The sequence below is a fragment of the Sorghum bicolor genome, chromosome 9 (assembly GCF_000003195.3).
Source record: "Sorghum bicolor cultivar BTx623 chromosome 9, Sorghum_bicolor_NCBIv3, whole genome shotgun sequence".
NCBI classification, from domain to species: Eukaryota; Viridiplantae; Streptophyta; class Magnoliopsida; order Poales; family Poaceae; genus Sorghum; species Sorghum bicolor.
The window spans coordinates 11,381,041-11,407,284 of record NC_012878.2 but is presented as its reverse complement, the minus strand read 5'-3'; the positions used below and the strand labels follow the sequence as shown (position 1 = coordinate 11,407,284).

The following is a 26,244-nucleotide window of genomic DNA, read 5'->3' as shown; positions in this document are numbered from 1 at the left end:
GTCTTGAACAAAGCCTTGGCCGGATCGGAATCATCAACCAATTGGGCTGTGTCTTGATGAAGGAGGGCCGATAATTCTTCCAACTTCGCCGTGATTTCTGCCGATGTGACTCCAACTGCTCGAGAGGAGCTTGCCTCCTCACCTTCATCTTCAGAGATGTTGATGGCAAAGGAGAACAAACTGTCAGGAGAGTCCTGTTCCTAAAAAGGAAATGGAATAAGTTATTCTACGGTCTAGTATTGATGAATACAGATGAAGATTGGATAACTTACTTGTTTCAGGGCAATCTCTCGCCTCTGACTAGATAGTGCCGATGGAACCACAGGCTAATCGGTTGAGGCTGCCGATGGAGCTATGTCAGCTGAAAGATTAACTAAAGTAATTATAGGACAGGAAAAATAAGTTCATCGGCAATAATTTCATAAAAAGGTATATTACCTTGAGGGGGAGCAGTACTTGTTTGGATGGAGGAGACTACCGATGCTATGATTGAACTTGCTGGATCGGCAGTTTGCTCGTGTATGTCAACCGATGTATCTTCTGGCTGAGGTCCCTCTGGCTGGAGTTCTTCTGCGTGAGCTTCTTCCTGCGGCTGAGGAGGAGATGGTGCTTGTAGCATCTGGATTTCTGGAGAGGAAGGAGAAGATTCCACTGGAATTGGAGACACTGGGGGCGGGGGAGGTGTTGCTGTCCTCTGACGCTTTGCTGGTGATCTGGTGCTCTTGGAGCCTTTCCACTTCGCCTGGCTGGACTAGGGGACATCGGCACCTGTGCTTCTGGTTCTTGCCGATGCGCCGGTGTGCTGTACCAAGAATCAGAATTCGTGAATACAAGTGTAATAGATGTAAGAATGAAGTCAGTAAAGAAATTTGAAGATTTACCTTGAAGGCTTGCGCCAAAGCAGAGGCAGCTATCAATGGAGATGTTTTTGCCCGCTTGGTAGTGACTTTCTTGAGACGTACACCCCGATACATTATAGCGGCCAAGGTGGGAGCGTTGTTGCCGATCGAAGAGATTGGACCTGATGGAAAAAGATCGATCGGCTTGCCACTCCTGCTGACCGATGGGGGAATGTTATCAACCTGTAATATAACACAGAAAGTGAGTTACCGATGGAAATAAAAGTGAAAGTATTGAGGCATCGGTTTGGAAATACTTACAGTGTTATCGAGAACTTTGTACTGGGGGTCGATCATGCCGCGGTACGTAAGAACCGATTTGCAGAATAAATGCTCCTTCCATTCTTCCCACCATTGTTTGTACGCCTGCGTAATGAAGAGGGCCGGAATCCACTCTGATAGATCTGCATCTGTATCGGCATTTGGTGGCAGTTGGGCTACTCGGGTCCACTCGAGGAGACTAGTGATGGTTTCCCTGGGTTTTATCACATCGGCATAACAGAGTGCAATCGGCAGCTGACCGAAAGCTAGTTGACGGGCTAGTGCTGATGGATTATAAAACTCATAAGTCTGGTTGGAGGCTTTCCCACTACCAAAGAAGTTTACTGGTATAGCCCTGGGGGTGATCAGTGCCATCATCACGCCGTGATCCTTGTTGAGGGTGTCATTGAATGGGTGAAAGACCAAGGGGAACATGGTGTCTGGATCTTTATAGGGCATCCATGCTCGTTGTTCTCTGGTCAGGCCTTCGTACAGAGTCTGGAAGTATCGGCTGACCTAGTCTGCATTGCCACCTGTACCAGGTAGGACTATGACAGCCTCGCCAAAGTTCAGAGGAGGGCGAGTTGCCGATTCTTCATCCAATTCATAATCCTCGGCTATATCCCTGGGGAAGCGCTGTGCGAAGAGGTCAAATTCAAGACGCTTATGCATGTGGAGGCCAAGCCACATATTGATGAACCACCAAGGACCCCCTAAGTTGCCGATGGGTTGGCCGAGCAGAAGTTTTCTGGCTACTTGGTGGAGAAGATGATAGGCAGAGCCAAGCAGGTATCGGCTGAGGGGAAATCGGCCACCATTAGCTAATTTCTCTGCTGCCGATAGGTAGACAGAGGTTGGTCCTGCCGATCGACCACAGAACACGAATTTGTACAGCCACATGTTCAGAAAGGTAGTTTGCTCCTTTATGTTGACAGGCCCCGTTTTGCGGTAATTCTGAATGTGCCCAGACCAGCCGCCGATAGAGCGGGTTTCCACTTTGGCACTAGGCGTGGTGTCAAATAGGTGACTACTATCGGCAGTGGATACATCTAAGCCGGTGAGCATAAGCACATCGGCAAGAGTGGGAGAAGTAGGGTCGTGGCCGAAGATAAAAGCATTGAGTGTATTCGACCAGAAATAAGATGCAGCAATCAGCAACGACTCATTCCTATGCATATCGGCAAGAGACAACCTGATGCATTGGTCCAGTTTTCATTCACCCCACTGAACCTCATTGGAATGGCTAACTCTCAAAAACCAATCCTTCCATCCTATGGTAGGACTGGGCCAGGAACGAAAGGTGTCCTTCCACAGATCTAGAGAAAAATTCTCGGCTCTAAAGGGGATTCTGTTTGTTTCTGCGTTGATTAGATCGGTGGGATCTGGATTCCCTAGCGGACCGAGACATTGAAGGTGTGGCTGATCGGTAGGGATGACAATTTTATTGGACAGATCCTAATGGTTTTGGGGTAAAAAAAAGAAAAGAAAAACAAAAGAAAAAGAGGAATGTTCAGTAAAATAAATGGTGGATGAACAAGGGTATGGTAAAAATACAAAAGGTAGGGTGATGAACTGACCTCGGGAACAGTGAAGTTGATGGCCATTTCCTCGCAAGGAAGATGATCGAGGGCTTTGAGGTTGGTGGAGAAAGGTCTTCGTCGGAGTTCTTGGAGCTCTTGAACAGCGCCGCCGCCAGAAAAGTAGAGTTGGGGCTGTAGAATGATGAGATGGAGAAGGAGTACCCGAGAAGGACTATTTATAGGACAAAACAGGCAAGGGTAAATCTGACTTATCTGTTCACCGTATCCGTGAAATCCGAGAGTACTCAGGTGGATATGGTAGCTGTTCGCACGGTGATCAAGAGATTGCGCAGGTGATTTGACAGGAAGCGGTCATAATCTAGAGATATTTCACTGTGCGGGATTTTCTGGTCGGTCCATCGGCAGTGCCTTGTAACGGTAATATTGCCGGTGGGCGAATAAAGTGAGGATGTCCGTTTGGGAGGTTGAGATATTTCATTGTGCGGGATTTCCTAGTCAGTCCATCGGCAGTTCCTTGTAACGGTAATGTTGCCGATGGGCGATTAAAGTGGAGATGTCCGTTTGGGAGGTTGAGGAATTCGAGGAATCTGCGGAAGAATCGAGCCAAGGTTGTTCAAATTTAGGCTGTCGGTTGCCAAATTGGGAGACTTAATTACAAAAAGGCATCATTACTGCAGAGAATTTTGGAGCATTAATGATTTCATACTCCGAAAATGGGGGCATGTGTTGACACCATTTTTGGACACGTACCTAGGATCGGTAGAGTGTAGATCGGCAAGATAAGGCAATAGTAACTGGTCTGCAGGAGAGTTGCCGATGAGGGTGGTTGCCGATGAAGGGACAGATGAATGTGACTAAGTCCATGGGTGGTGATGTGTTTATGCCGATGGTTAGCATTAACCTGTACCGATGGCTACGACGAGGGGTCTGCCGATGATTAGGTAGAAGAACCTGAAGGTTGCCGATCAGCCCGTGGTGGTGTCCCAGTTTGTCACGGGAGGATAGTTTTATGTTTTCCTTAGTTATTTAAATCGTTTTGTATACGGATTCTGTTTAATTTGGAATTCGAGTTCTAGTCGTGTCTGATTGTAGCTCTTTGAGTCGGGTATAAATGTGGACCCTGGTGCTTTGTAATAAGGATCTATCTATCAATCAATCAAACATAAGTTTTTACTCATATTCTAGCATTTATTTTTTCGACGACTTCCTCATACTTTTTCCTTTTTGCTACGAGTTCTTAGGAGTTCGTCGGCTTAAGCTCGGTGTATTCTTAAGTTCCGCGTGAATGCCTCTTGGCCGTGGCATCCGGGCGCATCGCTGTTGTCGGGACCAAAGTATTCGAGTTACCATCTTTGCCGATAGTAAGGTCAAATCGGCTGGCACGCCTTAACGTTTAGATCGGGTATTAGCCCTTTGTGTTTGCAGATCCAGCTTTTGCATCAACAGCGTGCTACTAGTCAAGTTGGTCTTTCTCCCTCCGGATGCGTTCCAACTCTTCTTCCAGACCTACAGTGGCAACGGTTATCCTGGTCAAAAGCCACAAAAGACAGGACACTGCGTTAATTGATAGTCTTACTTCTCTTTTCTCTATCCTTCTCGACTAATCATCGAGACAAATTGGGCATCTGCTCCTCTTGAGCAGACTTATCCTTTGAGGCCTTCTCAACCTCCATCTGAAGTCGGTCCACCTCGCCAGTCAGGGCTTTATTCTTGGCCATGACTCCCTCAATCTGGTCGAAATATCTTTTACGATATTTTGCCATCTTCATCACATCCTGTGGATTTCAAACACACATGCACATATGCTTTCATAAGAAGGCTACATTCACACCATTTATTTTTGGGTTTGGAAGCGCTTACCTTAACTTCACTAATGAGCCATTTAGCGGCTCGTTCTACTCTGTCTGCCTCCTCGATTTCCGCAATCTCCTCGTGGCCAGCCCAGTGATCCCCACGTTGGTGCCAGACATAAATATGTTGGCGTCCATTGCGAGGATGCCCTGGATTTCTTCCACCTCCTCGTCGGAGCTTGCCTGGGCCTCTTCATCTTGTGTGCTCCTTCCCACCATAGCGGAAGGAGCCATTGGGCCTGTTCCCTGGTTAGGGACATCAGGCGGTGTCACCGGCTAGTCGGACAACTCATCCATGCGACTAGGGGTGGGAGCTCTATCCATCTCTTCTGGTGCACTGCTCGGTGGGGGGGCGCTTGCATCAACTTCCTCCCAAGTCGGGGTGGTCACAGGCTGCGCAGGGGCCTGCTCCATGACGGGTGGCTCTGATGGTTTTGAACTCCCAATAGCACCAGGGTCAACATCAGAGGCCACACTACAATTTTTTCATTAAATTAATCATAGTTGTCTGAGCTTTAACACTATGGAAAATAGTTTTCTTTCTTAACTTACAGGTCGGAGGCTCTATGCGATGTGGAAAAGACACTTTGTTTGGCATGTCCTGCAGCCACTGTTGGCTACGGCTGATCTAGGCGTGCCTGGTCATTAGTAACCTACGCGATGGGTGGATCTTCTCTAGGCTATGAGCTAGGCATTGGTACTACTTCAGGGTGTCTTCACGACTTGTGGACCAGGTCTAGGGCTGCCTCTTCTTCTTCCTCGTCGTCGTCAAGAACTTGAAGCATTTGGCGATGTTTTGGTGTTCGGGCTCTGGAAGCTGAGCCTTGGCCGGTCGATGGATCTTGGGCTGACTCTGGCGGCGCTCCTCCTCCTCATGATGGCCCTTCGGTTGTCGGTCTCTTGCCCATGACTCTATCATCGGTGGTCGGTGCCACCTGGTCGATATCATCATCGCTGCTGGTGTATCGATTACACCGAGCAGCGTTCTCCATGGGCGGGTCTACTCCCTCCAGGTGCTTCATGCCGGGTGCCAGTGACACATACACTCACACTCGATCGATGTCTCAACCTGCAAGATAGTGGTAGCAATTGATTAGTGGTTAAGGATGACAACGAATAAATTTGCATGTTGTGTAAACTTGTTGCTTAGCTGGTCAAGCAAGCTTATATGCGTGCATTCGGTCATCACTCCGTACAAAGCTGCTGTCCACGAGATTGAAGAGCTCGTCGATCCGGTGATGGATTACTGATTTCTCTAGGTTTTCCTTGAGCATCCTAGTCGTGTCTTGGATCCCCTAGTATTTGTACCCCGGGTGTACTCTCCTCTAGCATGGCCGCACTCGGCGGCTGAGGAAGTTCCCGACCACTTCTTGTACCATTCAGATAGGGAAATGTTCCAAGGGCAGCTGAGATAGTGATTCTTCATCCCATCACGAAGATTGAGGTACACTCCACTAGCAATCTTGGATCCTCCAACTTGTCCATTCTTCCTCAGACAAAACAAATAGCGAAACAAATCGAAATGCGGCTCTATCCCCGCAAAAGCTTCACATAGATGAATAAAAGTGGCAACAAGAAGGATGGAGTTGGGATGCAGGTTGCAAATCCCAATCTAATAATAGAGAAGCAGACCCTGGAGAAAGAGATGAACTGGAACCCTAAAACCCCTCTTAAAGAAGTCTTCGAAAACAATAATCTCACCAGCTCTTGGATCCTAGAAGCTTTCTCCTCACGGCACCCTCCAGCCGCCGAGTTCTTGGTTATGCAGATGCCCCATCTCGACAAGCTCCTTGATGGACTTCGTGGTGGACTTGGACTTCTTCAATTCTTTTGCCATCATCTTCGCTCTCTTCTTTGAGTCACTCTTGGCCATTTCGCTAAGGTGGATGTGATTTGGATCTAACTCGCTGCTAAGGCGCATGGAGCAAGAAGGCGAATGGCTAGTGGACGCAACTGCTGGGTGGAAATCTAGTAGTACGCTGCTTCGGCTATTTATCACAGGGCAACCACCTCTTCCACTTCCCACATCTTAGGGAAATGTGCAGTTTCTGTAGCAAAAATGTTGTTTCAGTTTCCAATTTTGTCGCAATAAATCCGCCGTATTTTTTAATGATTGTTGGATGTATTTTGCTTCGGTTCGCATGTTGGGCGGCTGGGTTCATAGTGGCAGTTCTTTTCACACACCAGACTGACATTTTGACAGCTTTGACAAGATGGGCTGATGCTCCATCACGTCACGAATTAATTAACAAAAGGATGTAAAGGCTAAAAGTTCAAGTGAAGGGTTTATTAAGATCGAGAGCTCGTTTGATCCCGTGCACTGTTTGGGGATTGTACCGGCCATCGAGCACGCTTATGGACACCAACCATGCTCAAGGACTGGTCGACCAGCCTCTATGATAAAACTGGGGACTGTACCTACCACCGAGCATTCTTATGGTTACTAGCCATGCTCGGGGACTGGTCAAGCAGGCTCTATGATAAAATTGGGGACTGTACTTACCACCGAGCACGCTTATGGTTACCAACCATGCTCGGGGACTGGTTGACTGGCCTCTATGATAAAACTAGGGTCTGTACCGACCACCGAGCACGCTTATGGTTACCAACCATGCTCGGGGACTGGCCGACCAATCTATATACCGACTATGGAGACCATCAAGCATGCTTACGGTTACCATCCATGCTTGGGGATTTCTCTTTTCAGTTACATACGAATTGGACTCATATAAAACTGAGGGGTAATTTTGATTTTTTAGACCTTGCTACAAAGCTCATACCTTGCTTTCCAGCGAGCTCGGGGACTACATCAGCATGATGCATCTGACGATGCATCTTAGTATTAGATTTTTTATGTGGCTATTTATCTTTAGACCCTAGCACCACATGTCTACATCACCTACTACGAGGCTCAAAGACTAAGTGGGCACACTTCACCATACGGTGAATATGCTTGCTTTTTGACAGTCTATGCTTTTCTGAAAAGTATAGTGGGCACACTTCACGAGGAAAGAAATCTTTTTTATCAAGAGCACCATATATCGTTCTAACAACCTGGCTCCTTCGGTGATGGCTTTAATCAATTGTTAATTGTTTTGGACGATTTTTCTCACTGGTCGGAGATGTCAAAACCTCACTAATCAAAGAAGCTCAAGATGGCGTGTTACATCACAATACATGATGCACTGGGACTAGCTGTGGGGGTATAAACCCCTATACCCTTATGACTAAACTTGGGCCAGGAGATTTAGCCCATTATGGCACAGTTCAAGGCTTGATCCAACTACTCAGAGTTTCATGCAAGGAAACATGACGTGGAGATCAAGCAGGATTCTAGTCGGTTAGAATAGGAATTGATATCATATTATCTATAGCAATTGTAACGGACTATGATTAGTTACTAGATTTGTAACCCTACCCTCTGGACTATATAAGAGAAGCAAGGGACCCCCTTAGTTCAATTCAACACATCCCAGATCAATAACATCAGACGTAGGATGTAGGTATTACGCCCACACGGTGGCCGAACCTGGATAAAATCCTTGTCTGTGTCTTGCGTCACCATCGTGTTCGTAGCTTGCGTACCTGCCTGCCGATAAACTACTACCGTGGGTATACCCCAAGGAAGACTGCCGACTAGCTTTTGTCGATAGGCTTCTAAATCCATATTCCAACTTTTGATAGCCTAGTGAGCTTTATGTTCTAGTTCAACTGGCAAGTGGCAAGTCTTACCATATACGAGCTGATATGGTGACAAACCCATAGGTGTTTTATAATCTGTCCAGTATGCCCATAATGCATCTAGTAACTGATCCTTCCACAAAGTTCCCATCTCATTTAATGTTTTATGGAGAATGTTTTTGATTTGTTTATTTGATGTTTCTACCTGGCCACTTGTCTGAGGATGATATGGAGTAGCGACATTATGTCGTATTCCATGAGCTTGTAGGTATCAGTGAAACTTCTTATTAGTGAAATGTGTTCCTCCATCACTTATAACCATCCTAGGTGTTCCAAACCTTAGAAATATAACCTCTTCAAACATCCTCTTTGAGTGTCTTGAATCAGCCTTCTTGCATGGCAAGGCTTTCTACCCACTTGGATACATAGTCAACTGCCACCACAATGTACACATAATTCCATGATTTCACAAATGGTCCCATGTAATCAATTCCCTAGACGTCAAAGAGCTCTATTTGAAGATTGTTGGTGAGTGGCATAGCATCTCTAGTATTGATATTTCCATGCCTCTGACATGACCCACATCTTCAGATGAAATCTTTGGTGTCTTCGTACATGGTTGGCCAGAAGAAACCACTCTGCCAAATTTTTGTATGAGTACGGAATACCCCATAATGACCTCCATATGGTGAGTAATGACATTTTTGAATGATCTGCTTGCCCTCCTCCACTGGTACACATCTTCTAAGCATCCCATCTGAGCATACCCAACACAGGTAGGGTGGATCCCATATGTGGAGATGACTTTCATAAATTAGCTTCTTCTTATTTTCTCCTGGTGCTACATGTCCTGCAACCATAAAGTTGACAATATTCACATACCAAGGATCTGTCTTGGTCACTTTAAACAGCATGTCATCTCTTAATGAGTCATTAATAGGTAATTCCTAAGGTTCTTTCAAATACGTCCTAGACAAATGATAAGCAATAGGATTTTCTATTCCTTTTCTATCTTTAATTTCCAAATCAAATTCTTGAAGTAATAAAATCCATCTTATTAATCGTGGTTTAGCATCTTTCTTAGTGAGCAAATATTTAAGAGCAGCATGGTCAAAATAAACAATTATTTTAGCTCCTACTAAGTAAGATTTAAATTTATCAATAGCAAAAACAACAGCCAAAAGTTCTTTTTCAGTGGTTGCATAATTTAATTGTGCTTCTCTCATTGTTTGCTAGCATAAGCAATTATATGATGCATTTTATTTTTGTTTGTCCTAAGACTGCGCCTACAGTATAATCTATAGCATCACACATAATTTCAAAAGGTAAAGACCAATCAGGGGGTTGAATGATTGGTGCTGATGTAAGTGCTTTCTTAAGAATATTAAATGATTCTAAGCATTCATCATCAAATTCAAAAGGTACATCCTTAGCTAATAATCTAGTGATTGGAGTAGCAATTTGTGAGAAATTTCTTATAAATCTACGATAAAAACCACAATGACCGAGAAAGCTTCAGATTCCTTTTATATTAACAAGTGGAGGTAGCTGTTTGATCACTTCAATTTTAGCTTTATCATCTCTATACCTCTTTCTGACACTAAGGGTCCTAACACTATTCCTTCTCTAACCATAAAATGACATTTCTTCCAGTTGAGGACTAAGTGTTTTTGTTCACATCTTTGCAAATCCTTATCTAAATTTTCTAGACAATCATCAAAAGTTTTTCCATAAACTGAAAAATCATCGATAAAAACTTCCATGATTTCTTCTATTATATCAGAAAATATAGACATCATGCATCTTTGAAAAGAAGCGGGTGCATTACATAATCCAAAAGACATTCTACAATAAGCATAAGTTCCATAGGGACATGTAAATGTGATTTTGCTTTGATCATCAAGGTGGATAGGGATTTGGTGATATCCCGAAGAACCATCAAGGAAACAAAAGAAAGAATGATTGGCTAAATGCTCTAGCATCTCATCGATGAAAGGTAGAGGAAAATGATATTTCTTTGTTGCCTTGTTGAGCTTTCTATAATCTATGCACATTCACCATCCAGTGACAGTTCTCTGGGGTATTAATTCATTTTTATCATTTTGGACAACTGTCATTCCTCCCTTTTTAGGTACAACTTGCACAGGATTTACCCACTCACTATGCGGTACAGGATATATAATCCCTGCATGCAAAAGCTTTAAGACCTGTTTCTTTACTACCTCTCTCATCATATTCTAGAGTCTACACTGAGGCTCTCTTGAAGGTGTAATTTCTGGATTGGTTGGTATGCGATGAGTGCACAGGACAGGGCTAATCCCTTTAGGTGTTGGAGTGAATAACCAAAAGCAGCACGGTGTTTTTCTAAAACAGTTATTAGTTTATAAGTCTCATCTTCTGAGAGTTTATCACTTATAATCATAAGATATTTTTTATCATTATTTAGAAACACATATTTAAGCCTAGAAGGTATTGGTTTAAGCTCAATAGGAGGTTTAAGTGGCTCTACTAATTCATCAAGAGGTTCAGGATCAATAGGGTCCTCTTCCTCTTCATCAATGAAGAACTGGGTATCATCCTCTAAATCAAGTTGACTAAAACTATCGAATTTGGATGTCTTAACCTCTTCTATTGGATCTAATTCAGGAAGGGGTTTTGCTTTAAATTTTACTGCATGAGTTAAAGTTATTGAAAAACTAAATCATTTCCCAAATTTAATGTTTAATTTACCATTACGACCTTCTTGAAGAAGTTTTATTATGGGTACTCCAATCATTACATCGAAATCCCACACATCAAATATATAAAAATTTAGCAAAACCCAGAAATTATTATAACTGTAGGAAGTGCACTCAAAACTCCTAAGCTCGGAATAATGTGTCCTGAACAATTCTTTAATAATTTGTTTGTAGGAATTAATGGTTTCTCTCTCAAGAATTCCTTAGCAAAAGTATATGACATAATGTTAAATCCTACAACTGGACTGTATAAAGCTTCAAAAGGATATGAATCTACTTGCAACTTTATAGCAGCTGAGGGTGAATTACATTAGGGGATTGCTGAGATTCTATTAACCAATCATCACCCAAAATAAAGATGAATTCCCTTATAATTTCTCTAAGAAATTTTATATCATCATGATGTGAAAAATTAGGATTAAAATACCTAAATTGATGGGGTTGAATAATCTTACGATAAAATGTAGTATTACCATAATTATCAAATAAATCATCCTCAATATCAAACATCCATTCAGAATTTGGAGTTATCTCCTTCTCATTAGCTAGTTCAACTATAGATTGAGATGAATCTGGTAAAAGTTTATATTCAGCTAACAGAGATTCTTCCTTTAACAACTCTTCTTTTTCTTCGCAGAGATCACTTAAAATATTAGTAAGAATAGTTTTACCATGATCAACAGTAATATGCATAAGTGCTCCTCCCGAGGTCAAATTAAGGTATTCTTGATTTCTCTTATTAAGGCCTAAAAAGAAATGTTGTAAAAGCATGGGTTCAAGTCAAGCAAGATTAGGTCTAGAATTTACAAAGCCATCAAAACGATCCCAAGCCTTGCCTAGCGATTCATTGTCTAATTGTTTGAATCCTACAATTTCAATCCAAAGTTTAGCGACCTTTTCTACTAGGAAGAATTTAAGGCAAAAGTCTTTTCGTAATATATCCCAGTCTCCTTGACTATTCCCAACATGGTGATTATACCATTTCTTAACTCGACCCATTAATGAAAATGGAAAGAGTTTCCATCTTAAAGTCTCATCAGCCATGCCCTTAATACTCAGACATGAACATGTATGCTCAAAATCAGCTAAGTGGGAATAGGGGTTTTCGCTAGAATTACTAGAAAAATATGTTCTTGAACTAATTTGATTAGTCCCGGGCGTAGCTCATAGCCAGATGATGTGATAGGTTTAGAAGATTCTTAGCTGGAGGTACGATCCCGATGGTGCTCCATATTGATATAAAAGTTGAGATTCAACTTCCATTATATATTTTTAGTATTATATATATATATTTTATAAAAGGATAACTATAGACTAAGATAGACTAATGTCAAAATCAGCAAACCGTTCCCCAGCAACTACGCCAGAAATGCTTGTTGGTATAAATTAATTGCACCTTAAATATTGATAATATTCAGATTATCCGCAAGCGTATAGATATATACTGATCAGCACTTCACCAAGATCAACCCAGTTTTAATATCGAACCCAAAGGAACAGTAGGTGATTTATGACCTTGCCTATATCTCTTAATCTAAGGGAGTACAATCAATCTAGAAAACTATTGAGAATGTGGAAATAGCTAATGTACTCTGGTTCCAATAACCAGTAAACTTTGTATAATATTGTCTTATCAGGCAAGTAACCCAGATAGGAGAAGAAACAGAGTAATCTCCTATCAGGCACCTATAAGCCTATCGATCCTATCAATGGGAAGTGGACTACAGACGAATCAACGTAGCTATAAAGTCACCTACGCAAACTACCACTCTCCGGCTAATTAGGGGACATTCACAAGCAATCATAGCCTAGACACCACGTCTATGCTATGAATCACTACTGCGACCTAGGAGCTACCCAAATCGTAGTACTCAATATAATATGAGTTGCAAACCAAAGAACAAATAAAAATAAGTTGCTTACTTGAATTAGAATGGTAAATACAAAAGTACCTTAGAACGCAGCTCTAGGTGAGGGAGCCGAATCTAGACGAATATAGCTCCTGAGGAAGCTCCGACAGGCCGGGACTCCTCCGAATCTCTACTCCTCTACTCTATCTCTCTAATCCCTATCTTGATTGCTAGCCTAGATCTAGTGGATCTCTATCTAATGCTCTGACTCTTCATCTCTTGATCTAGCCTCCTCCTGGGGGGTCCAGCCTTCTATTTATATCCTGGTGGGATGGATACGCACCGTTGGATCAAACTGACTTAACAAGCGGCTGAGATGGCTCCTCAAAGGTGGTGGAGGAAGCTTCCAGAAGGGGGGCCAAAACCCTAGCTATAGGGGGCCAGGTGGCGCTAGGGTGGGGCCTGCCGACCGCACCTGGTGGCCTCTGCTGGTCCCGTTGCTTCGGGTGTCTTCTGGAGCTTTCCTAAGCCCTGGTGTCATCCTTCCGTCGCGGATAAGTTTTGTGGTTGATTAGCACTCAAATCCTTCTTTTCAGCTCTTTCTAATATAATCCTTGGAAAACACAGAATATGCAAAACTCGTGGAAATTGTTAGTGATAACCTTATTCTAGTAGATATTCTAGTTAACAGGCGTCAACAGTCCCTCAGCCGGTTCATCTCTCGCCTCGGAGAGAAAGGGCTGCCTCTGTATAGGCTTCTTAAAAAATCTAAGCACTTCTCCTAGACCCCCGATGACTAGGAGGCGCTTGACAAGCTCAAGGCTTTGCTCACCAACCCCCCCCCATCTTGGTACCCCCCTCCAAGGGGGAGCCGTTGCTTCTTTACATCGCAGCCACCGACCAGGTGGCCAGCGCAGCTATCGTGGTCAAGAGGAAGAAAGAAGAGCATGTTGTGCCAGTCAAGAGGCTAGTATACTTCATTAAGGAGGTACTCTCTGACACTATGACCCGATACCCACAAATCCAAAAGCTACTCTATGCAGTAGTCTTGGCCTGATGCAAACTCCACCATTACTTCGAGTCTCACAAAGTCTCTATGGTCTCATCTTTCCCTTTGGGAGAGGTGATCCAGAACAGGGAGGCCAATGGCAGAATCGTGAAATGGGCTATAGAACTCATGGGTGATGGGATCACCTACGAGCCTCGAAAGGCCATAAAATCTCAGATCTTGGCCGATTTCGTGGCTGAGTGGACAGGAACCCAGCTCCCTCCACCCCAGATGCAGTCCGAATGTTGGACCTTATACTTTAACGGGTCCCTAATGAACATCGAGGCCAACGCAGGCCTCATCTTCATCTCACCCCTCGGAGTAAGGATGCGATACGCCATCCGAATTCACTTCCCAGCCTCGAACAATGTGGCGGAATACGAAGCCCTTGTCAACGGCCTCCACATCACGGTCGAGCTTAGAATCAAATGACTCAACATCCGAGGCGACTCAAGACTCATCATTGACCAGGTCATGAAAGAGTCAAGCTGCCACGACCAGAAGATGGAGGCATAATGCAAGGCAATCCGACACCTAGAAGAAAAGTTTGACGGCCTCGAGCTCAACCATGTGTTGAGAAAGTAAAACAAAGTCGCCGACGCACTCACAAAGATGGCATCCGAGCAGGCCACGGTCCCCTCAGACATCTTTGTCAGTGACCTCTACAAGTCCTCCGTCGACTACAAAGAAGAAGGGGGTATGGGCCACTCTCTGGCTGACCTCGCCTCTAGCTCCAAAGCATCTATGGCTCCTGAGCCCGAGGCCACATACATCGAGCAAGAGGGACCCACGCCCGACGACCTACCGGATTGGTGCTTCTTGTACCTACAACACCTTGTCGATAGGACTCTCCCCTTGGACCCAGCCAAGCCACATGACTGGCTCGCCGCGCCAAGAATTTTGTCCTCATCGACGGCGAGATGTACAAACGTAGCCCCTCGAGCGTCCTCATGCGGTGCATCACCCATAAGGAGGGCACGGATCTCCTCTAGAAAATTCACTTGGGGCTTGCAGCCATCACGCAACGCCTCAAACGCTGGTAGGAAATGCCTTTCAATAGGGTTTCTACTAGGCTACTGCCATGGCAGATGCCACAGAGATTGTTCAGACATGTGAGGGTTGCCAGTTCTACACACGACAGACCCATCTCATGGCTCAGGCTCTGCAGACAATCCCCATCACCTGGCCCTTCACCGTCGGACCTCTGCAGAAGGCGCCCAAGGACTTCACCCTTACTGGTTGCTATCGGCAAATTCTCTAAATGGATTGAAGTCTGCCCCATCAACAAAATCAAGTCCAAACAAGCCATGCTGTTCATCACAGATATTATCCATCAATTTGGGATGCATTATCCATCATCACAGACAATGACACACAATTCACCAGGAGGAAATTCCTGGACTTCTGCGACATACACCACATACATGTGGACTGGGTAGCAGTGGCTCATTCAAAGACCAATGGGTAGGTAGAGCGTGCCAATGGCATGATCCTCCAAGGTTTGAAGCCCAGGATCTTCAACCGGCTGAATAAGTTCGGAAAAAAGTGGCTCAAAGAGCTCCCTAACGTCATTTGGAGTCTAAGGACCTCCAGAAGCCGAGCCACAGGGTACACTCCATTCTTTATGGTCTATGGCTCCGAGGCCATCCTCCCCACAGACCTAGAGTATGGATCTCCAAGGGTATAAGCATATGATAAGAACAGCTACAAAACCTTCCAGGAAGACACCCTAGACCAGCTTGACGAGGCCAAAGACGTGGCCATTCTACACTCGGCCAAGTACCAACAAGCTAACTAACGCTACCATGCTCGACGAGTCCGAGGCTGATCCTTCATGGTCAGTGCCTTGGTGCTGAGGCTCAGACAGAGCAACAAAGGCCGCCACAAGCTCACTCTTCCCTCGGAAGGACCCTTCGTCATTGCTAAAGTACCTCGACCTAGCACTTACAAGCTTGCCAATGAAGAGGGAGAAGTCTACACCAATGCTTGAAACATAGAGCAGCTACGTCGCTTCTACCCTTAGTTTTGTAAACAGAGCTTTGTACTTCTTATTTGTCTTGAGAAAGCAATAAAGGAGTAAACTGTATACAAAACAAGATTTCCTTTTCGCCTCAAGAGCAAGTCTCGGTTCAGCTTGAGCAGAGCCTTGTTGACGGTCCTTAAGTACCAAATATAATCATCAAATAAATAAAGAAAAAGATCCAAATGCAACCAACACCTAGAATTAGGGTTTGCACTACAAGGTTTCACCCCTGATGCAACGGTCTAAAAGTGTTGCAATATATCAAAAATGGTTGCCATAGACAAAATTGCAACACAAAAATTTCGTTGGTATGCGTTGCCATAGTAATCGTGGTCTAAAGTTTGCACCACAAATCATTTTGGTGTTGCAATAGGTTTGAGCGTATTGCAACACATTGGAGTTTTGTTACAACACCATCTACTGTTGCAAACCATAGCATAAGCAACCACTATGGATGTTGCAATAGTAACTTTTGCAACAACCCCCGATGTTGCCAGAGATACATGTTGCCACATATGTAAATAGTGGCAATAGGTGCACTAGCAACAACAATGGGTGTTGCAATAGACCTTATTACCACACATTAATAGCATTGCAATAGATGGACCCTCTATTGCCATGCTATCTCTATGGTTGCTATAGGTGGAACCCTCTATTACCACGACAAATATTTGGTTGCTATAGTTGCCCCTCTCTATCGCAACACTATCTTTGTGGTTGCTATAGGTGGAGCCATCTATTGCCATGACAAACATTTGGTTGCTAGAGGAATCTTCTCTATTGCCACACGAAACATTGTAGTTGCTATAGGTGGAACCCTCTATGGCCACGATAAATGTTTCGTTGCTAGAGGTTGCCTATATATTGCCAGGGTCAATACTTGCTTGCTATACTTGGACCCTCTATTGCCATGCATATTGTTGTGTTGCTATAAGTTGGAGACTCTATTGCCACGCCCACTATTTTGTTGGTATAATTTTTTTGCCACATTGTTTGTTTTCTTCTATAGTATATATTGCAACGCCAAGTTATTATGACGATAGTCCATATTGCAATGCATTGTTTGGTAGCTTTAAACAATAATTGCAGCCAAACAATATATGATGAATGAAGCAATCAAACATCCATTAAACCAAAATTTCCTTTGTTTGTCCACATCATCAATTAAACCATCCAATATCAAAGCTACTCAATAACACACGCAAAACTGAAACACATAAGGTGTCCGACACACACTAAGCTAGGATGAACAAATCAAAATGTAACGAGCTATGTGTAGCACTGTAACAATGGTTGGCTTGACATTGACCATCCCATCACTTGAGCGCTCCTGTCAAACTCTGTCTTGCTCCTGAAAAAATCATTAACATTAGTCTACGCATTAGGTAACTGAAATTGTATTATGTTGGCAATAGTGGCATGCACAGAACCATTGAGAAGGTTAGGAATTTGGTATCATAATTTAAAGGCTAATGGGTTTACAAATTTAATGATTCATTCAAAGTGAAATTATCCATCAAAATACTATATGATCAATTCCTTTTTATTTCTCAAATGACAAACTTAAACTTTCAGTTAATGAATGATCTTTGGCACCTTCCGTGACTAACATGAGCAACAGCAAGGCAACTTTAGAACAAGCTAATAAAATATCTAGAGACAGTCATGACAAGAAGCACTAGGTGATCTTGGCCATCATGATTGTTCACAGGCTTAGTAGCAGGTATTCGTGCCAATTAAAAAAGGAATAACTGATATCTACTCATAGCAAGCCAAAAGCCTAGACAAATTTATTCAGATAACCAAATGCGAGCAGCAACAAGTAAATAATATTTTCAGACCACAACAAAATAGCTGCCTAAGCAATTCTGGTGATAAATATGACACAAGTAGTAGTAGCATCAGAGATGATAAAGAGATTGGCTTATAAAACTTGCAATCCTAACCCTAGACAATTTTCTTGCATTCTCAGTCATATTGATGAGGAAAACCAAAATAGAAAAAAAATCCTAGAGACTAACAGACTTTTGCTTGCATTCGTAGTCATATTGACGAGGAAAATGAAAGCAAAAAAAAACTCCTAAAGACTAGTAGGTTTGCAAATAAATTTGCAGAGTTATTGAAAAGTAAAATTGTCCATGTAAAGGTTATATATGATCATGCCTACAAGTCAATTAGATATATATAAAAGACACTCTCAGTGAAACAAATCTGATCCACAAATATTTACAGGTAGTGGATTTAAAAAATCACCTGTGCATTGCTAGCTTGTTGATTCCTTTTGGATGATAATGCTCGTTTCTTAGCTGCATTATCCTTAAGTGCTTTTGTAGTAGTAAAACTAACTGTCATGTTCCCTCCATTGTTTTGGGCTGTTTGTGACTTATTTGCAGCACTCCTAGTTGTGCGAGTAGTACTTGTACCTGCCGGTGCGGTAGCTGCGAGCTGTGTTAGTGGCAGGCTGCTACCTAGGTTATCCTGTAGATCAATAGTTTGAGGGAAAATTAGGCCCCATATACTATGGACTATCACATGACAGCATTAAAAACTCTTCAGTTCTCAAAGTACCTGGTGATGTGATATTTCTTCACTTTCTGTAGTTACGTTTCCTTCCACCATGTTTGTTGTAGCAGCAACCTCTGCAATTTGTTCCCCATCTTTATTAGCCTGCATTTAATTTTTGGTCAGAAAAATTATGAGTGGAGTATGAAAGTACAAAATTGATGTTGTTTATCTGTCCAAATTTCAGTAGATATACATGATAGCTACACCAAAATGCCTTTACAATATGTGAGAAATAAGCTACTACCAGCATGGTTTGTAGCCAACTACCTGAGCCATTTCAGTTCAACAACCTACCAAAAGATTCAACAAGCGGGCAAGTATAGAACCTAGAGACACATAAACACATTAACTATATCTATTGGGCAAGTTAAGGTTTTACATTACTATTACCTGTTGTAAGGATGCTTGTCCTTGTGCTGCTTGCATCATTGACATAAACTCTTGCCTAAGTGCTTCTCTATCGGCCTCTCTTGACTTCAACATTTCTTCCATCTGACGCCTATGTTCTTCCCTTTCGATCTCCCTTTCAGCCTCTTGAGCTTCAATTCTTTCTTGTAGCTTTGAAAATGCGTCCATGAGTGCCGCATCTTGACGGACGTGGTACTGGTATTCCTCAGAGAGTAGCTGCCTTCTTGTTGGGTACCTTGCCAAGTATCCATTAGCAAGGATCTTGGCTGATTTGCATTTTCTTGTTTCCTTACAGGCTGTCTGGAAAATCTGGTTTTGCTCCACATCTGAGATGATGTTTGCATCTCCATTTGATTCCCTCTCTGAAATTTTGCTGCTTGCATTATCCTAACAAACAGAGGACAGTAAGAAGTAGTTAATTAAAAAAAAATTGTAGGCGTTCAATTTGCGTCACTTGATAAGGTTTGTACAAACTGTTATATACTCACATAGACATTCCTAGATTCTTGGCTTGTCCATCGCCCATTCTTACTGTGCATCAACATAAAAAGCTCCAAATCATTTGGCTCATCACCAGTTAATGGGTCCCTCTAATTTGGCAAGAATGTAACAAATTATCAATATTTCATCATGTAAGGAAGCTAGGGCGTGTGCTTCTAAAGTTATTACCTGTTCATAGCTACACTGAGAAAAAGACTTTGATCCTGTCAAATGGTGTATCTTTACATTCTGCCGATTCTGAGAATTCTTGTTGCTAATCCTCTGCACAAGGAGTTGATTCTAAAAGTGCTTGAAACATAGCCTTTATTTCATCAAGTGCAATTGGTAAGAATAATATAAATGTCATCAAACCTGAAATTTTTCACTGCCAAAATACAACACCAGATAGTGCCATTCAACAATGTCCAACTCTTCAGGCTTGTGTCTCATTCTCTCATCATAGGTGGTGTACGCCCTGTATGTAGCACTAAATGTGGACCGCCATCCTTTGTAACGCTCATTTGCGATGGTCCATATCTTTTTCCTATTTTCCTCATTATCCTCAATGTCCCACTTATGCTGTTCAACACAAAATATAAATACTAGGTGGCTTCTTAAACAAATTTGTAACAAATATATGTACACAACCAAGAATAAATCAGAAGCTTACCATCATATCAGATGCTATTGATTTTTTTACATCTTCGTGGATATCTCTCCATGTTCTCACTCCAATGATTGGTGCTTTTTTTCTAGTAAACACTACTATTTCATCAGTAAATGTGCGTGTGTTCTCACCTGCAGCTCCTCCAAGTCTAGAGAATTGGAGTTTAAGCTTCTGACTGCCCTGTTTGGATCTCTTGTGCATGGCTGCCAATCCTTTGACGGTACCTCGTGCCTTCCTCTTTTGGGAGTCTTGTCAATCAAAACATTATACAATATTGAGATTAAGTAAAATCATTTACATAGGGACAATTGAACTGAACCTCAATAAAATCACAGTGAGCATTGCTTACTATTTCCCAGTGTTTTCTCACGCCGAGCATGAGATGGTAGGTTCAAAAGTGGTGTTGGATTGCTATCTTGACTTGAATTTAGTAAATCTATGTGATTCCTATGGTTGTCATATGCACCTAAAGATAATAGGTCACATGTGTAAGATATAAATGGTTTGCAAAGGATTGATAATAATTTGGTTGACATTTTGGAAAAAGTTGTTATATTACTAATATCATCAAGTTGTCCTTGCACCCTTAACCATTCTTTGTAAGTCTTGACCGTGTCTTCCCTGTATATATCTTTAAAATCTGTGAAATCCATGCTGATATCAATTATGTGGCCATTGCAATATAATATTATATAACCATTTAAGATAGGGCAGCAGCATAACTTACCCATGCATTGGCCCTCTTCATGCATATTGTTAAGCCACACCTTGTAATCATTAATTGACTCATCTGTGAAATCTTCACTAACTGTTGCCATTCTTGGCAATTTAATGGGTGTTATCTCCACATTTCGCTCTGTTATTTGATCCCTCGATAATACTAATCTGACCTCCCTCTCCTCTGCATTACTTGATAACATTGCATTTGCATCAACATCATATTCGATCTCGTTTAGTGTTGCTATAGCATTTCCACATCTTCTCTTATAGTACAAGTAATCCCTGGCACCATACCCCAAATTTGATTTCATTGTTATTAAGTTACCAAACGTGATTGAATTCCTGTCTATTGTATACTGAGCAAATTCTTGCCCCCCCGGTGCCCCCTTGCAAATGAAAGACATAGTCCATGTCTGTTCCGAGCTGTCACAAAATTTAATGAGAAACATAAGCACAAGTGATGAAACAATATTTAAAAAAGGAACAACATGAGAATGGCTTCAAGGAGGATTAACATCTTCTTGGGATAGGTGATGAAATAATGAAACACATCAGATGCAAAGGAAAAGGCACTTCTTGATTCAGATAATAGCATATGGCAATCCTCACCAAACTGGTTGCTGAAAACCAGTGCATACACAAGCTGAAAGCCACAACCAGAATTAAACCATACTTAGAATAACAACTGTGCTGTAACAGGAACTATTTTATGAACTTCAGCTAATATGATAAGGCATTGCATAAACGAGCCAAAGCATGTCAGCAAAAAATATAGTCTCAGCTTGCATTTCACCCTTCCAATTTCCAGCAACATGGTTACAATAAACTATAAAAAATGAGTAACCTGAAACTTTTATTCACATAACAGATGTATTATATTTATACCTATGAACATTAGACACTTCTTTGTACTCTGTTAGGCTCCAAAGGAATAATGCATCAAGCATCCAAACCGAGATCATTAAATTAACCTCACAAGTGCTACGTGAGAAGAACTTGAGCATGCTTACAAATATATGAGAAAAACTGCATAGCCAGGTGCACTTGGGGAAGGGAGGGGATATTGTGTGCCCTTACTTGTCATCTGTCTGAGTGGAACGCCGGCGGCTTTCTTGTCCTTGGCTAGCGTCACCTCCATCTTCATCGGCAGGAGGTGTCGCCGTCCTGGATGAAGGTGTCCGAAAAAGCGACACCGTCGCCTTGGGTCTGGACATCGTGGAAGGAGATGTGCGCACCGATGCAGGTGTTACCGTGTTGCACGTAAGTGCCGTCGCCGCTGCAGGTGTGGGCATGGACGTTGACGCAGGTGTCCCCGTTGCCACTCTCGCCGGTCCCTCCGGAGGGGCCGCCATCTTCTTCCCTGTCGAAGCCCAAAACCCTAACTGGCGCCTGGTGTGTGCGGCTATCTGCTCGATCTCCCACCAGATTAGATTAGTGCGTACTGGGAAGGGGAGGCACGTAATGTGGGGAGGTTTCCAAATAATTAGAAGGGGTCCACGTTTCCATAAACAAGAAGCGGTCCAGATTTTCCAAAATTTCCAAACGATTTGATGGTCCAGGTCCACTAACCATTTGATGATATTTTTGAACAAGTTTTGATAAGATTCCAATAAACAAATAGTTGGCTCCACATAAAAAAATGTGCGTCCCTATATATGACATATCTATTTCTTTATGCTGCTTCCAGACAACGGATGAATTTTAAATAAAAACTTGGTAATTTCAAAAAACTTGGAAATTTTTAAAAACTTGATAATTTTAAAAAAAACTTGGTACACATTTTAAATTCAGAAAACTTATACTGGAACCTCTAAAACTTTATACTTTATATCATTTAAATTTTTATAATTTCAAACTTTTTAAAAAGTCATAAACTTTATTCTAGGACTGGTTTGTGCACCTCGACGCTGATGAGTACCCACTCGTGAAACCCGATGATGATTCCTCTTCACTACACCTATTGCCGCGAGCTCGCCATTGTGAGGTCTGCCCTAGCACCGAGGGAATTGGCACCGACCACCAACAAGCGAACCGCAGCATTGTGGAGCCCAACAACGCCCCCATGGCACGCGCGGCTTCATCGTCACCCAACTTGCTACCACACGGGTTGTTCACCACCCGCCAACGGCTGCAATTCGGCCTCCACAATGCTGCCTCAACACACTCCACCTCGGTTCGCTTTAGTATGGGCACGCATGAGGACCGCTCGGGGGCTCTCTCGCAGGTTACCATGGATCTGGTGACCATATTGCCGGCCTCTGAAGACTTAGGATTCTCGCGAGCGCTAGGCCCAAGGCGGTACACTATCGGCACGATGAGGCGACAGTTGGAGGAAGAGCGACGCAGGCAGTTCCCTGTCTTTTACTCTGGCAACCCTAACTCTGACTCCGACCATTACGATCCCACGTGGCAATGCTTCAACATCCAAGTTGGCGTCGTTGCCATGGATGATGACACCATCGACGACAACGGCGCTGATGCCGCAGCAGCGGCAGGAGGCGACAACATGACCCCCGAGCAGGACGAGCACCCACTGAACCCAGTCAACCCACGCCAAGGCGACCAGGTTGTGCAACTCATGCAGCTTCAGGAGCTAAAGGGCGAGGGCGAGAAGGGGAGGACATGTGGCGAGGGCGAGAAGGGGAGGACATGTGGCTTTCTAACATAGTTGTATGTTGAATAAAATATACGGGTAGTAGTAGTGAAAGGTTTTTTAGCATAAGTTTCATAGAGAGGAAAAACAGTAAGAAAAACAGTAAAAAATATTTTATCTATCAAAGTAGCAAAAGGCAAAAATGTTAGAAAGGATTTTGGAAAATGAGATTAAAATTTGGAATTTAACAAAATTTGCCCCACGTTGGCTTCGATCCTAGGAGTTAACGGTTAACACAAAGGCTCAAGTACCACTGAGTTATTGAGACTTGTTTGGTATTGAGCAGCCTTGTTTTTTCTTTTGTATAGATGCAGAGCTGATTTTATTAAAGTGGATCGGCTGCAATACTTTAGTTTATTACGTGTTTAACGAAGATGACACAATTTGGTTGAACGTCAATCATGAATTCCTCCTCACATGTTTGATATGATTTTTATTGTTTCTATCAATTCTAGTGCCGTAAATGTAAATAAAAAATATTCCTAGAGCAACACATGGGTCTTTGTTTAGTCTAAAAAAATGCCCAACGAATCTCATAATATGTATGCTTAAAAAAACTTGTCATCTCCAACAGTTTGGCATTTTTTCTTGGCCATTTGTTTGAGTTTGCCAACTCTGAAAACCAAATGGGGAGGAGAAAAAAAAGCATCTCCAAGAGTTTTGCAAAATTTACTTTGCATTTACCAAATGTGTGGACCCAGGTGATTATTTGCCATGAAATTTTTTCTTCGGACGTCGACGCGCGTGCGGTTTTCGTCGCGCGGCCTTCTATCGTCGTGCGCTCTGCAAGTTCGGGGCCACCGCCAGTCGTTCGTGTGGATGTCGCACGCGGTGGTTCTCGGCTGTCGCCAGTAGTTCGTGTCGAAGAAGTGCCTTGGACATTCGTCCACAATCCCTGGTGTTGCCGAGCACCCGCTGAGAGGTGGAAGTGGAAATCTGGAAGTTCGGAAGCATGCCGTGGAGGCAGATCACAATTTTTTCCCGCGCGACCGCCTCCCTCATGTTGCCGCCGCTCTCGCACCTCCAGCATCGCCTCCTCGCTGCAAGCCCAAAACTCCTTGCTTCGCCCTTTTCTGCTCTCTAGCCGCCACGACCCACATCTGCCGCATCTACGGCCACCGCTTCCGCGCCAGCGACACACTGCTTCGCCACTTGGACACCATACACGCCCACGAGCACGCCAAGCGCATCGCCCGCATCGACTCCGCCCGTGGCGGCCGCCGCGCGTGCCTCGCCCCCGCATTGTCCCTCAAGGTCTCCAAGTACGAGAAGGCCACGCGTCGTTGGTGTGGACATCGCACGCAGTGGAGATCGATCTGCTCGCGTGTGGCCAGTAACGACTGGGCGATCTCCCTCGACTCCTCTTCTATCACGGCAAAAGAACAACGACGAAGGAAACCGCGTGGAGTCCTGGTCACGCGCGGGATCGCCGCGGGAGAAGCGGGCGCACGTGTTTGCCAAGCCGAACACAACTCGCATATACTCGCATTTATGAAGACATTATACAATAAAAAGAGATTGAAAATTCCAACAACCAACAACCAGATCTCCTATTGACGTGCAAACAAATATCCCAAAAAAGGTACCTGACGAGAGGTTTCCTTATGAGCTACGCATGCCAAAAAAAAGACCAACGGATTAGACGACATCTGCCGCTCCTCTCCATTGATCAGACGCTGCCGCTCCTCTCCATTGATCAGATGCTGCCGCTCCTCTCCATTGATCCCAAAAACTTACGATACGTTTGCCTTCTGAGTTCCGCACGCCGCTGCCGCTCCTCTCCATTGATCAGACGCTGGGTAATTTTGGTGTGGTTCACGCTGCCGCCGACCAAGCCTCCTGCTCACGCTGCACGCCCTGCTGCTTGCCTGATTGCCTCCCTCTGTCCAATTCCATTAGGCATCAACTGACACAGGTAATTCCATTAGGCCTGATTGCCCTGCTGCTTGCCTGATTCCTCCACGGTTTTTAGTTCAAAGAGAATTTACCTCGAATCATGTATTTATTTACCTCTAATTTTTATTCTTCAGAGGACAAGATTTGGTAATCCCATAAGTCATACAGTTCAAAGTGCACACCTGCAATTAGGGCTGAGTTGAGACTATTTAGTGGATAATCATTATCTAAAGTTATCAACTAGGTAATTTACTAATTTTTGATACCTCTGTATATATTTAGTGGATTAAATATGCAAGCATGCTAGATGATACATCTGTATGTATGTATTTTTTTAACATATTTGATATAATTCTAATTTATTTTTGCATGTGATCATTATCACGCAGAATAATGTCACGTGATGATAGAAGTTGGATGTGCTTGCCTCGTTCTTCACCTGAGTGGGTGGAGAAACTCCAACAATTTATGGACATCACATTTGGTGAGACATCAAGAGGTGGAACTGCTGCATGTCCATGTCCTAGATGTGTATGCATGGCATACAGATCACGGTCTGTGGTTCAGATTCATTTGCTTACTAGAGGGTTTGCTGAAAGCTTTATCAGGGAAGGGGAAGGTTCAGATGTGGGGTTACACAATGAGGATGCACGGCTAGCTGATGTAGAAGTACACAATGATGCACCCTCAGCAGCTGATTTAGAAGTAGACAATGAAGCAGCATCACATGAATTTGGAGTAGACAATGAAGAAGGTGCATCAAGTGACGACCGTGGTGCCACTAATTTGGTTAGATCCCTAATTAGAGGCGCTATACATGGAGAGATCAAAGATACTGATGACAATGAACAACCGAATGAACATGCAAAGATCTTCTTAAAATTATTACAGGCGGCAGAGAAAGAATTGTATCCAGGCTGCACGGATGCTACTAAGGTCTCCTTTATTGTTGAACTTTTTCAGG

The 26,244-nt window shown here is 43.3% G+C and overlaps 1 protein-coding gene across 1 annotated transcript; it reads right to left on the bottom strand.

The window, feature by feature from the left end:
* On the bottom strand, positions 17,008 to 22,795 carry LOC110430399. The gene is made up of 15 exons (XM_021448065.1): positions 22,756 to 22,795; positions 21,982 to 22,137; positions 21,809 to 21,895; positions 21,341 to 21,374; positions 20,739 to 21,013; positions 20,571 to 20,651; positions 20,361 to 20,477; positions 20,015 to 20,259; positions 19,717 to 19,923; positions 19,534 to 19,626; positions 19,353 to 19,454; positions 18,847 to 19,251; positions 18,460 to 18,558; positions 18,145 to 18,369; positions 17,008 to 17,242 (listed from the first exon to the last, which is right to left on the bottom strand). Exons 1-15 carry the CDS (start codon positions 22,793 to 22,795, stop codon positions 17,225 to 17,227), a joined length of 2,184 nt encoding a protein of 727 aa, XP_021303740.1. The 3' UTR covers positions 17,008 to 17,224.